The sequence below is a fragment of the Podarcis vaucheri genome (assembly GCF_965113315.1).
Source record: "Podarcis vaucheri genome assembly, chromosome: 4".
NCBI lineage: Eukaryota > Metazoa > Chordata > Lepidosauria > Squamata > Lacertidae > Podarcis > Podarcis vaucheri.
In genome coordinates this window covers 66,854,170-66,867,703 of record NC_138762.1, presented here as the reverse complement: position 1 = coordinate 66,867,703, position 13,534 = coordinate 66,854,170, and the positions used below count along the sequence as shown (strand labels likewise).

At 40.6% G+C, this 13,534-nt stretch overlaps 2 protein-coding genes across 4 annotated transcripts in view; one reads left to right on the top strand and one right to left on the bottom strand.

Annotated features, from left to right (window-relative positions):
* The window catches only part of SMS (spermine synthase), a 46,238-nt gene that overhangs the window by 10,676 nt on the left and 22,028 nt on the right, over positions 1-13,534 (top strand). For 2 of the 3 annotated variants that reach the window (XM_082220601.1, XM_082220603.1), the window contains exon 2: positions 10,953-11,073. In XM_082220601.1, coding sequence (XP_082076727.1) covers positions 10,953-11,073 — 121 coding nt within the window. Of the gene's footprint in view, positions 1-9,229; positions 9,382-10,952; positions 11,074-13,534 lie in introns of those variants that run through there. The other variant, XM_082220602.1, reaches the window with a different exon arrangement.
* Positions 4,583-13,534, bottom strand: part of LOC309531227 (uncharacterized protein) — a 216,470-nt gene continuing 207,518 nt past the window's right edge. The window contains exon 6 of the mRNA XM_082220610.1: positions 4,583-6,730. The gene's annotated coding sequence lies outside the window, so the exon portion shown is untranslated. The remainder of the gene's footprint in view (positions 6,731-13,534) is intronic.

Sequence of the window (13,534 nt, the reverse complement as noted above, 5' to 3'; positions counted from 1 at the left end):
CTTCCAGTTACAGCACCATAATTCCATTTTTGCTAATTCCTATGTGACACCTAGGAGCACTGCTGTCTTACCTTGTCGGTGGCTGCTCTCAGATTGTTGAACTCCTTTCCACAAGAGGCAAGGCTAGCTCCCTCTATGCTTTCCTTCCGTTTGTAGGCAAATATGTTTTTTAGACAGGCCTTTGGTCACTAACAGTATGGTGTGGCAAGAACTTTTAATGATCTGTCATGTATATTTTCTTTTGCTTTTGTGGTTGTAGGTTGTTTTGATTCAGTGCTGTTTTTAATATGGTAACTTGGTTACCATATTGTTTTCTTTTTTAAAAAATATAACATGTATTTAGCTGTTTTTAGGGGGTTTTTTTGCATTTCAGCTGTATTTGTTTTAGTTCATGTTGTGAGCCAACTTGGGCCCTGCAATGGGAGAAAGGTAGTATATTAAATAAATAAATAAATACCTGACAATATTGCTTGTTGACTGCAGCAAAATTCAAGGAAAGTATGGGGATTTTGATTCATATTTGCTACATTTCTTTCTCTCTCATTTTCTTTAAGGAGCTCAAGGCATTATCCATGCCCCACCCTGGTCTGATCCCCCATTCCTTATTCTCAAAACTAACCAGTCATGTAAATTGTAAATTCGGCTCTGAAATAACTATTGGCCCATGGTCACACTGTGACTTTCATGACTGAGTGGGAATTTGAACCTGAAAAGACTCTTGCTACTTCCCTGATCCAACAAAATCTGTGTTCTTTTAATGATATCTAGTTCTGTTATCATACACACATGTGTGTAATGGAAAAAAAATACTTGCTTAGAACAAAGAACAACAAAACAACTGGCAGCTTTATTGGGGTACTCAAATGGTCACAACATACATTTAAAACACATGGCTTTTCTCAAAAGATCATGGGAATGGTAGCATACCCTTCACCGAGCTACAATACCTAGCACCCTTAACAAACTACAGTTCCCAAGATTATTTGGATGAAGCCATGTGCTTTTAATGTATTATGTGGATGTGACACATGGCTGTTGATCTTGGCCAGCTTGCTATTAACATTATAAAGAAACAGATTCCAAAGCTGGGTAGCAGCTCAGCTCCCAGCAAAATCAACAGTACAGTGGTGCCCCACAAGACGAATGCCTCGCAAGACGAAAAACTCTTGCTTCGCTAGACGAAAGGGTTTTTCGGTTTTGCGTTGCTTCGGTAGACGAATTTCCCTATGGGCTTGCTTCGCAAGACGAAAACGTCTTGCGCTTTTTTTTTAAAGCCGCTTGAAGAGGCGCAGTTGCGACGGATCGTGCTTCGCAAGACGAAAAACATCGCAAGACGAAAAGACTCGCGGAACGAATTATTTTCGTCTTGCGAGGCACCACTGTACTATGAAGGTTTAAAGGTTGTGCAACTCTGGGTATATAGACACAATTGCAGCTTCTCTGGGACAGAGGGCCATGTTTCCTCCGTTTGTAGAAGAACCATATTTCAGTATTCTGTATCATCACAAGTTATTTGTGGTTGAGATACATTCTCTGTTCTCCCTCTCTGCAGTTTGGTTCTATTTTAAAAGAAAGCATCATCCTAATATTAAGTAGGGAGAATGGTTGCAAGGTAGAGGTGAGGAAGGAAGAAGTTCTTGGGTGTTAGAAGCAAGTTATCGGGTGTGAGAAGTATTTCACAATCATAATCTGAAACTCAGATCTGTTTGTGCGTGTGCTTCAATCTGCATTCTGAAACTATCGCAGAAGTTAATTCCTCTTGTTTGCCTGTGGTGCTTGTTAGTCTACCAAATTCTTCTTGCATAAACCTGCGTAATCCCATTTGCAGAGGTGTTGCATAGCTAACTCTGAAAGATAGCAAGCAAGACAAACTGGACTCCAGCCTTACTCATATCGGTTCTGCAGAACAAACAGTGCTGAGGAATTAGTCAGCTTTTCTGTGTATCTTCAACTTTTTCAGACTTACTTTTATTTTATTTTATTTAAATAATATTTACTCATAGTTTCAGAATAATAGAAAAAAAGAAAAAATAGAGAAAAACAGCAACACTACAATACATAAAAAAGAAGAAAAAGTGCAAAACATAAAAACCAATACAGCAATACAACAAAAAAATAAAAAAGAGAAGAAAAAAGACACAAATCCCAAATTTCATATCTTTAACTTCCATTTGCTTGTTTCATTGACCTCCTCACACCTCCCTTTTTGTATTCTAGTTTAATTAGTTATTTCAGCAAATTCTTTCCATCTTTCTCAATTTTTGTTAAATAACTTATCTTAACAATTTAACTTAATAATTAACTCAACAAATCCTTTCCAACTTTCCCCATATTCTGTTATTCAAATTACCTTAATTTATTTAACCTTATCTTACCACAAAGTACCTTAAAGCTTGAATCTTAATACTCAAATATACATAGCCCCTAATATCATTTCTGCTAGAGTCATATAGTTTCATTCTAACATTTTCCTTAATATTCACTGATTTTAGGCTAATTCCCCAAATAAAAAATTTTCTTTATAAATTTTCTTCCAATCTTCATCCAACGTCTCTTCTTCCTGGTCTCGGGTCGTGTCAGTCCCTACTGTCCATTCCATCTAGTCCATCAACCTGGAAGTCTTATGTCCGAGGCCCTTAAGTCTCTTCCATGTCCCATCTGCAAATCTTCTTGTTGTTGTTTATACTTGCCCTTTTCCTTATCATTTGTTGGTCTCTTTCTTAATTTCTTTCCTTTCTCATTGAGGAGTAGGTCTCTGGGGGGTTCCAACCCAAAATTGTCTCCATCTCCCTTCATCAAACCCGCCCATTCCCCACAGCCCCACTCCCCACAGTCATCAATGTAATCCAAAAAATATTTAAAAACATATTTCAAGGTCTCTCCAAAGTTAGGACCCTCCTCAGCTCCAGACTCCCCCTGGCCCACTCCAATTTCAATCTTCAATGACAGCGGCTTATACTCCTGTAGGGCCCTTGTTTTCTCCATTTGTATTATTTGAGGTGCAACCGCATCCTCCTCCATTATCTTCTGCACTTGCCCAGTCAGTACAGGTTCATGAGTTGGTCCCTGAATGGTTTCTGTATCCATATTCCCTGTTTGTCCACAGTTGTTAACCACAACAGTCATCAAGTCCATTTTCTCATTCATCAAATCCATCTTCTCGTGCATCTGTTCCAGCAAGGCACTTGTCTTGCATAAAGCAAGCACCCAATCTTTCTCCCAGCTCATCTTTAGTCAAGGTCAGAAAAGACTGGTCCCACGATCTTAATCTCACAGCTGTTGAGTCCTCAAGTAAACTGCAGCAACAGTTTAACAAGCTCCCTCTAGGGGAGACAATTTCTATTTGTATCCATTTTTTTAAGGCAAGTCCAACAAAGGAAAATTACTTTCATTTTTCAGATATTTTTCAGATATTTTATTTCTTTAAAAAGCAAAAGGCAACATTGGAATCAGTCTATTTCTCTTCTTTAGCTATCTGTCAAAATGTTCCATTCACAGTCAATGAACCTTTCCAACTATTTCTGTCTCTGACTCCCCGTTCCCAGGTTAGAGACGGTGGAAGTTTATCCTTCTTCACTCCCTCTCCTGCAGGGGTTAAACAAAGTTCTCCCCCCTTTTCTCCTACTTCCAAGGGGGTGTCAGTAATTATAAACGAAGGAAATTAGACTTTTTTCACGGCTTTCCAGGCTTTAGCTTACAAAGTTTTTGCTTTAGTCTATATACTAGTGTTTTTCAACCTTTTTTGGGCAAAGGCACACTTGTTTCATGAAAAAAATCACGAGGCACACCACCACTGTGTGCGGAGAGGGAGATGTCAGAGCCCCGCTGCTCTCTATGGGGAATCGGATGAGAGCGGACCGCCTGTCCGCTCTCATCCGATCCCATCCGATCTGATCCCCACCCAGGACGGATGGAAAATAGGGTGGACACAGTCCGGCGCCCGCCTAGTGGGCGAAAATTTGACATTTATTTTTTTAAAATCTTTCGAATTTTTCAATTTTTCCCACGGCACACCAGACAAAATCTCGCGGCACACTAGTGTGCCGCGGAACAGTGGTTGAAAAACACTGCTATATACAAAAAGCGGAAGGCGGACTTCCTGTTTTGAACCTTCCCGCTTCAATGCCAAATTAAGATATTTCTTAATCCAATTTTCCGTTTCTACTCACGGGTACTTGTTTTGAATCCAATTGTCCACAGGAAAAAGTCAGCGCTCTCCGGCAACGGCTGTGCGGCTTCACTCCATAAAAATAGCAATCAGTTCGCAGGGCCACGCCACTCACCCCACTTCGTTCCGGCGCCCCAAAAAGGGGTTCCCGGTGAGTAGGGGGGCGCTCCTGGTGCCCTGCCGAACCCCACATTCCCAGGCTTCCTCCACCTGGGATTTCTAGCGGGTCCCCACCTTCGCCGCGGCGGGAAGACCCAGTTTCTACGGAGCCCGTTCCTCCAATCGGAGGAACTTCACCATTCACCGATGGCGCTGACCCGGAAGTCTTTTTCAGACTTACTTTTAACCCAAACATACATTTGGAGACCCGTTTCTTAACGTTTCACCATATCTTTGCATAGTGGTAGTGTTCCTGTTGCAACCTACCTTGGATTAGGCCACAGCCCACTAGTTGAAGACCAGTGGTATGCAGGTATTACCCTGAATATCTGCTGAATAAGCAGTCTTTTTCTTTGTGTTTTGTTTAGTCACTCACGTGTTCCTCCGGAGCATGAGAAAACAAGCTTGCTCCATCCTCCATGTGACAGAAGATAGTTGTGGTCTCCTAAGGCGTCTAGATCCTTTTTGCATGTACTACTCGCAGTCCAGATGTCCCCCATCTTAAATGTGTGCAGCTGGTTATTCCTTCTTTGTTTGCCTCCTCCATGAACGACCTGGAAGTTGGCAACAGAAGAATTGGCCTTTTCTGTGGTGGCTCCCTGCTTGTGGAATGCTGTCCCCCGGGAGGCTTGCTTGCCACCTTCTTTACATATTTCTAGGTGCTAGGCATAAACATTCCTCTTCTCCCAGTCTTTTGTGATTTGGGACTGATGCAGTAAAGGAAACAGTGATGATAAGTATTTTGAATAAGTTGCCAACCACCATTAGGAGGGACCCACATAACATTTTTCTACCACAATATGACTACTATGCTTATAGGGAATGATCTGTTCAGAATGAATGCTGTTTATGCTTGTTTTTGGTATGTCCACTTCTAAAAACAGACACAGGATAACTTTTGATTTTTATAATTTTATTAGCTTTATCATCAGATTGATAAACAAACACACTGAAGTGCCATGCAGTGAAATTCTGTGGCAAGTAGCATTCTGATAAACAGCGCATTAGTGGTTCCTTGGAGATTACAAATACAAGAGATGAGCTATAGTTATAAAACTAAAATAAAATGAATACTTATAAAATAATATTTCTTAATAACTTTGGACTTGCACTTTCAGTATTCAGCCTTTGACCAATATGAAAGGTATTTGTTAGAGCCCCAGAAATATATTTTGAAAAGCAAAGGTAGCCATGTTTGTCAATAAGAAAAAATAATCCCAAATCAAGAGTTGGGCACTACCTTTATTAGGAGCTATAAAAATGTGGCAAATTGTCTATTATTTAAGAACTCTAAATCAGATAAGATGTTACACAAAGCAGGGGGTGGGGGAAGTACAAAAAATGGCTGGAGGATGTAGCCATGAAGTCATCTTGTTAGTCTGGTTCCAAGATGGAGATTGCAGACTGAACAACTCCTTCCCAGGTGCTATAGATGTCAGATTCTGGGATAAAGAAGCATTGTCTCTGTGGAACTGCTCTCAAACAAACCACTGGGGAGGGTACATAATTGGTGCATTTGGGATTGTATTCACATGAAAGGGCACTGATAAAAGTTTACCTCAGAAATAGGTTTACTCTTGATTAGATAGTTTTATTTTGATGTTGCTCAGACTTCGGGTGAAATGCCTCACTGCATTTAGTTACATGAAGTGAAAAACTGAAATCTCTACATTAAATATTCAGTAGTGGTAAAATTTAACAGGCCGATTTTGGAGGGGAAACACACATAAAGCTGAATGCATACAAGTTAAATGTGCATAAATTGTGGGCTTACTTGATGTCAGCTTAGAAATTAGCCCACAAAGAAGCTCAATGGGCCTTATCCCTTAAAACTTATTTGAAGCATTTCTGATTGGTTCATTGATGGCTTCTGAAGTTGTTAAGCCCAGCAGTGAAAAATTGAATGGTTTGTAGCAAATGGCAAGCTTTCAAAAATGTTACTGATTTAATTAAAGGCAAAAATGAGCTTGTGCAGTACAAGAACCAGAAAACATACCACTAAATATGTTGAGGAAATTTGTTTGCACCATGAGAGTCAAAATACTTTGAAGAATGATTTATCCTTGCTCTTGCGCCATAGGGGTAATATTTCTACAATTAAAGAAACAAAATATGACAGGGTTACTATGCTTTCTTGTGTTTTGGCATAAAGGGAGCGATTACGTTTATGGCGATATTTTCTGAGATAGTGGTTTTATGGTAATTGCCGCTGAAAAATTCCTCTTGATACAGGCAGAAGAAGCCAGTTTATGTTGGCTGAGCCTGCTAGGATGCTGATCTTGTTGCCCAAGTTTGGGAATGATCCTTAGTTACGCAACACACACCCATCTTCCCTGCCTATCCCTCCCATTCTGCTATGTCCTTGCTGTTGCCTTACCACAGTCCAAAAGCTTTTAAGTGCCACTAAGATATTTTAAACACACACACACGGAGAATTCGAGTGGGAAGACCAGTAACTAAGCCATAGAACACCAAGCCTTTTCCTCTAGCAGAATATCACAGAGGCAAATATATTGCCTAGCAATTACCTGTGCACCTCTAGATTTTGCCCAGAGGGTTAGACTCGTAGAATGCTTTCCCAGGTTAATAGGTTTTGTTTTGAATTACTGGTAGAAACACGGGTGGCGGCGCTGTGGTAGGTGTCAAAGTTTTAGAACAGCAACAGCAGGTCCAAAGTAAATCTTTTAAAACCTCAGTTTGGGCATATATTAGAGCAAAGCTTACAAAATTCCTAATATTTATTCCAATTAAGGCCTTCCTCCAGCGGATATTATTTGTTTGTTTGCATGTATGAGAGACAGTGGGAGAGACTGTCTGTTCCTTGCTTATCAGCTCTGCACTGTTGATGAAAACGGTAGAACAAGGCGAAACGGATAACTTGTTGAATGCAGGAAGGAGATACTCGTTTCTCAGAACAAAATACCATTGTAACCGTAAACCAGAAAGTTATTTTTTCTCTCATTTTCCCCCTGCCCTTACTCCACTGAGCTTGGGGAAGCATACGTGTGTGTGTGTGTGTGTGTGTGTGTGTGTGTGTGTGTGTGTGTGTTCCACCCACCCTTTTATCCTTTCAAGCCTTGTGAGATAGATTAGGCTGACAGAGAAGGTGGCCAAACAAAGCTTACCTGCTTTTTGTGGCTCAGTGGGATATTAAATCTTGTCTTCCCATGCTAAGTCCGACACTCTAGCCACAATATAACCACGCTGGCTCTTTTCTCCTCCCCATTTTTATCCTGCTGTTCTGTCATAGAACTTACGGTGCCCCAGTGTTCATTCTCACAACAACCCTAATCAATTAAGCTGTTCAGTAAGCATTTCTCCCCCTGAAAGTTTTTCTGCTTCACCAAGTACAAGCCCCTTCTTGTCGGAAGCAGCCCCTTCCTGCCTAATCTCAGCAGTTTATCTTGTGCTCTAAGGAAAGAGGTGCATCAGCAAAGCCTTGCGAAATTTAGGCTGGCTGATGGATACCATTTATTTAAAACTAAGAAATGTCCGGACTCCTCTCCAGGGTGCTCCCCATTTCTGGGATCCACTTCCAGGATACCTGCACTGCTCGTACGTGCGGGGGCATGTGGAGTTGCCTCTATTAAAAAGTTATACAGTGGTACCTCGGGTTAAGTACTTAATTCGTTCCGGAGGTCCGTTCTTAACCTGAAACTGTTCTTAACCTGAAGCACCACTTTAGCTAATGGAGCCTCCTGCTGCTGCCGCACCACCAGAGCACGATTTCTGTTCTCATTCTGAAGCAAAGTTCTTAATTGAAGTAATATTTCTGGGTTAGCGGAGTCTGTAACCTGAAGCGTATGTAACCCGAGGTACCATTGTATGGGATATGAGCTCTTGAAATTTGACTTCTGAGGTTAAAGTGAAAAACAGGCGAGTATTTTTTATTCCGGAAACTTCTCCAGGAAGTCATCTCATCCACATACAGGCAGATGAAAGTCAATACTTGGTGGAAGGAACTATTTTGGGCTGGTTTTCTATATATGGCTTGTACCAAGCTGTCTTAAAATTACGTCTTTAGTCCTTTTTCAGCTGAAAGGTTGCTTTCCTTTCTTGGCAATTACCTGCCAGTGTTGGATGATGCCAGAGGCAAAAACGGGCAAAACAATTAATATGACTCTTCTGTTTCGACCATAGGCCAGACATTTCTACACAAATGCACATACCTGTACATTAAAGTATGCAAGAAAACATATCAATGGTATATTCCAAATAGGCAACAGCACCCGAGGGGGGTTGCAGAATGTTGCTGGGAAAGAAGTGTGGCCTGGAAGTAGCCTGTATTCAGCTCCTATGCCTGAGGTTCCTCATCTCCTTTCAAAATTAATGAGCAGCAAAATGCAATTTCTAAAGGATTAGGATTATTGCCCGGCACACCCAACTCCGCTAGAAGTTTAGCTTCTATCAAAAAAGGTGAAAAATGAAACCTGAAACATGTCAAAATGACCACCTGTCAGTTTCTTGTTCTTTGAATCCCACTTGGACAAACGGATGCCTGGCTGAGCATCCTGAACGTTTTAACAAAAGCCAGCCTTTCATGCAGATCAATTTGTGATTCAGATCGTTGAAAACATAAAAACTCATTTGGCTTTGCAAATGTAATGGTCTGATACTCATCTGAGCAAGAGTTAATATTTACCTATAACATTGTACTTTTTATTCATTAGTTCTCCAGGTTACAATTCACGCACAAGTATAATAAGAAAAAGGTTTCTTCTATGTTCTTTTGTTCTTTCTTACATTGTGCTGACTTATTTCCTATCATTCTGTGCTCCTGCTGAAAATTCGGATTGTTTTGTATTATCATTACAGTCGTACCTTGGTTTTTGAACGCCTTGTGACTTGAACGTTTTGGCTCCCGAATGCCACAAACCCGGCAGTGAGTGTTCTGGTTTGCGAATGTTCTTTGGAACCTGAACGTCAAACGCAGCTTCTTCAGCTTCCAATTGCGTGCAGGAAGCTCTTGCAGCCAATCGGAAGCTGCGCATTGGTTTTCTAATGTTTTCGGAAGTCGAACGGACTTCCGGAACGGATTCCGTTCGAGAACCAAGGTACGACTGTATTGCCACGCATTAGTCAACAAAACGATGAAGCCTATAGACAAATGGTCCTTGCAACATTTCTGCCAGATAGGACCTATTTTATATAGAAAGAAAAAATATCATACTAACCATGGTTACCTGTGATGCAGAAATAAAAAAGAGGAATGCTTTTCCTCCACTACACAAATTGAAGTCAAATGGGATGTAAGGAGCATAGCTGCAGAAGTGCAAAAATGTTATACAGTGGTGCCCCGCAAGACGGAAAACTCGCTAGACGAAAGAGTTTTCTGTTTTGGAGGTGCTTCGCAAAACGAATTTCCTATGGGCTTGCTTCGCAAGACGACAATGTCTTCCGAGTTCCTGCTGGTTTTTTTCCCTTTCCCCCCTTTTTCTAAGCCACTAAGCCGCTTATCAGCTGATCCGATCAGCAGATAAGCCGCTAAAAGCCGCTAATAGCGCTAATCCTTCAATGGGCTTGCTTCGCAAGACGAAAAAACCGCTAGACGAAGAGAATCATAGAACGGATTCTTTTCGTCTTGCGAGGCACCACTGTACTAGAAATAGAGTTGTTTTCAACAAACTTGCTTTCTGTACAGAGCATATGGGGAAGAAATTCATGTTGTGCTCTTATGATCATTCTGTCAGTCCAAGCATTTATGTTTGCCAGATGGAATCCCCCCCCCCCAATTGATGTGTTCTGGGGGTTCTTCCAGCACTCCAGAGCGGATTGGGAGCTGTGGGCTAGTGTGAGCCCTTGCATTGGCTTCCGCTATTGCTCTGGGTTAGTTGAATCCGGTCCTTACTCTCTTACGGCTGCTTTTTATTATAGTACTCTGGAAATGTGCTTTGTTTTCCTAGATAAATATTTGCCACATTCATCCCCGGTGTACAAACCTGTGTAATGCAGTGGGCTGCAAACATTTTACACATGTATATTATAATTGATATGTGTTATTCAGCTTGCAAAAACCAAAGGAGAACCTAAGAATCATTATATAAAAAGGAAGTGAAGATTTAAAATTTGTATTTTTAAAAACCTTGCATTCATTTTTCTTTCTCTTTAAAATGAATGAACTGGCCTGTTTCTCACATTTGTGCAACTGCATGTACTAAAACAATTGTCCCTGGCAGCAAGTCTCTCCCCACAACCCCAACATTAGAAGCATTTTATAAATATATTTATGAATAAAAACACAGGAAAGACCTTTTGTTTTCTATCTAGTAGCTATATATAGACCGGGAGCCAGCAGGAAGCTCCTTTATCAGAGTTTACACAATTTTGGAATGAATTTTTATTTCATTTACAGCTAGATGCAGCCACATAGTTTGTTAATTTGCTACTCTTAAGTAAGAAATATAATTTTAGACATTCACTTTATACTTTGTTTTTATCCTTCTGAGAGAAGATGCTGACAAAAAAGCTAAAGCAGATGGGGAAATGTCTGGCAGAAGATACAGTACCAGCATCTTGGGAATCTAATTTTATGTTCATGATGAGAGTTCTACAAGTATCAAAAAAAATACATGTTAAAAATCGAAGTGCCTTTATTGACCCATGATGTCTTTTTTTCATTGTCTAGCTGATTGTAGTGCCGTTTTTAAAGGTCTACAGCCCATCTTCCAAGAGCAGGGAATGACAGAAACTATTCATAACTGGGAAGATCATGGGTACTTAGCAACCTACGTCAGTAAAAATGGCAGGTGAGTACAATATAGACCCATAATTTGTGGAGGGTGTTAGCATTACTGTTTAACAACCAGGTAAATGGCATTGTCAAGATGTGTCATCCACCTTCAAAGAAGTGAAATAAAAAGGGCAATTTAATTAAGAACTTTAACACTTTTTTTTTTTTGCATGGGTTTCAACGAGTTAATTTCAAATGCCCACAGTAACTAAAATGTAATGGAAACGTGTTTCCCAGTGACAAAATGAATACATAACCCTACAAAACCACAAGGCTTTATTGTTTGTTACAAAACAAGCCTAGTGCCGCATTCTTAGACAACATTGCACATGTCTGGCTGACTGAAAACAATGGGTATTTTTCTGCCCTCGAATGCTGCAGTTATCTGACCTGGCAACAATATGAGACATCACCCTGAAGCGTGGTGTTCTGTGAATGGCTGAGTTGGTTTGTACCATTTTAGCATTATAATTCTAAGAAAATAGAGCTGCCCTGCATAACAGCTACTGTGGAAGGGCCTGTATTTAAAACTGGAGTGGTTGTATACTGTTTAGTATTCAAAATGGAATCTCACACGTGTAAAAATTCATTGTCAGGCATTCTGTAATATTTACAGACCTTTCTGAGACTTCTCGGTTGTGTTATCCTCTGCTGGGTATCCTCTTTCTTTATTCTGCTGCTGGTTTTGTTTTAGACTCCGTATTTGATGCCTTGGGATGTGGGTGGCGCTGTGCTCTAAACCACAGAGCCTAGAGCTTGCCGATCAGAAGGTTGGTGGTTTGAATCCCCGTGACGGGGTGAGCTCCCGTAGTTCGGTCCCAGCTCCTGCCTACCTAGCAGTTCGAAAGCACGTCAAAGTGCAAGTAGATAAATAGGTACCTCTCTGGTGGGAAGGTAAACGCCATTTCCGTGCGCTGCTCTGGTTTCACCAGAAGCATCATAGTCATGCTGGCCACATGACCTGGAAGCTGTCTGCGGACAAAACGCCGGCTCCCTCGGCTTATAGAGCGAGATGAGCGCCACAACCCCAGAGTCGTCCGTGACTGGACCTAATAGTCAGGGGTACCTTTACCTTTGCCTTTATTTGATGCCTTATTTTTAGTAGCTTGCAGTTTATTTTTTTTTTACTTGTAAACTGCTCAGAGAGCCTTTCTTATTTGCATATAAGTATTTGATGATAGATAAAGTTGTAAGATTTGGTTCATGAAACAGCCGTTCTGTTAGCAGGAGTCCCATATTAACATAGGGCAATAGCTGAATCTGAAAGGTACCTTGAACTTGGAGCAGATGTTGCACAAGCCCTTGTGCAATTGCTGTTACTATACTCAGTAACAGTTAAGCTTTGTGAGCTACTTCTTTCCTACTGCTTCTACAGGTGCTTGGGTAACAATATCCAAACTTCTAAAAACTAATACTATTCGTAACGTCACATATGCTTTTCTTAACTGCCTTCTGATGTGCTGGCATTAAAAAAACTTATATGCCTTATTGCAGCACTCCATTGGAGAGTGGGCTTTAATGCAAGATAAAATGAGAACCTGCATCCCTGTTGTAATAATAAGGTAATGCTGGAAGCAACTGGTGCATTTGTGGAAATCAGGGGAAACTTAAGTGCTGTGAACTATTGGATTTAACTACTAACAGCAATGTAAAATGTAAAAAAATCCCTCCTTCCTACCCCACATTGCAAAGATTTCTGTAACTGTACAACAGCTGGCATGGTTTAAGTGCCAAACTAGGCTTTAAATACAGTGTAACATTCATTCGTTCATCTACTTATTTACCTAAAATATACCACTTGATATAATAAAATCTCTTAAGTGGTTTGCATAAAAATAATAAAAGCACAGACAAAAAGGTTCAGTAAAAATATCCTGAAATCTCAACACAAATAAATATCACAAATAAAACTGAACAGTGTACCAAACAAAATTAAAAATTAAGAGTCAGAGTCTAGGAAAGTTTGGACAAACGTATGAATTTTTAAGAGGTGTTTTAAAGCTCACTATTGTCTGCATCATGAATTACCCAATGGAGTTTGGGTGCTGCCACTAAGCACCTACTATTCTACATTTTCACCAAGTGAGAATCTGCTGGTTGTGGAACAGCATGGTATCCTCAGAAAATATTGAAGTTTAGCTTGGCATTTACTGGAGGAGCCAGTCTGCTAGGTGTTCCATTAATATTTAGTGTGGATTTCCCCCCTTTTAAACAACCAGTGGGAGTGCAGCAGTCAGGTCGGCTGTGATTTCTCCTGGACTGGGAGTAATTTAAATACAGTGTTCCATGACATGGAAAGTTCCATTTAGACTACTATAAGAAGTTGTATGTGCACCTTGAACACTGCTTGGAAATTGCACCAAGTTCAAAATTTAGCTGGACCAGTTTTGGAAGAGCTGCTCTGAAACCAATGCAGGGTCCTGATTTTTTACTTTGCAAGCTGTACATGGCTTAGAACTCAGGTACCACCAGGTACC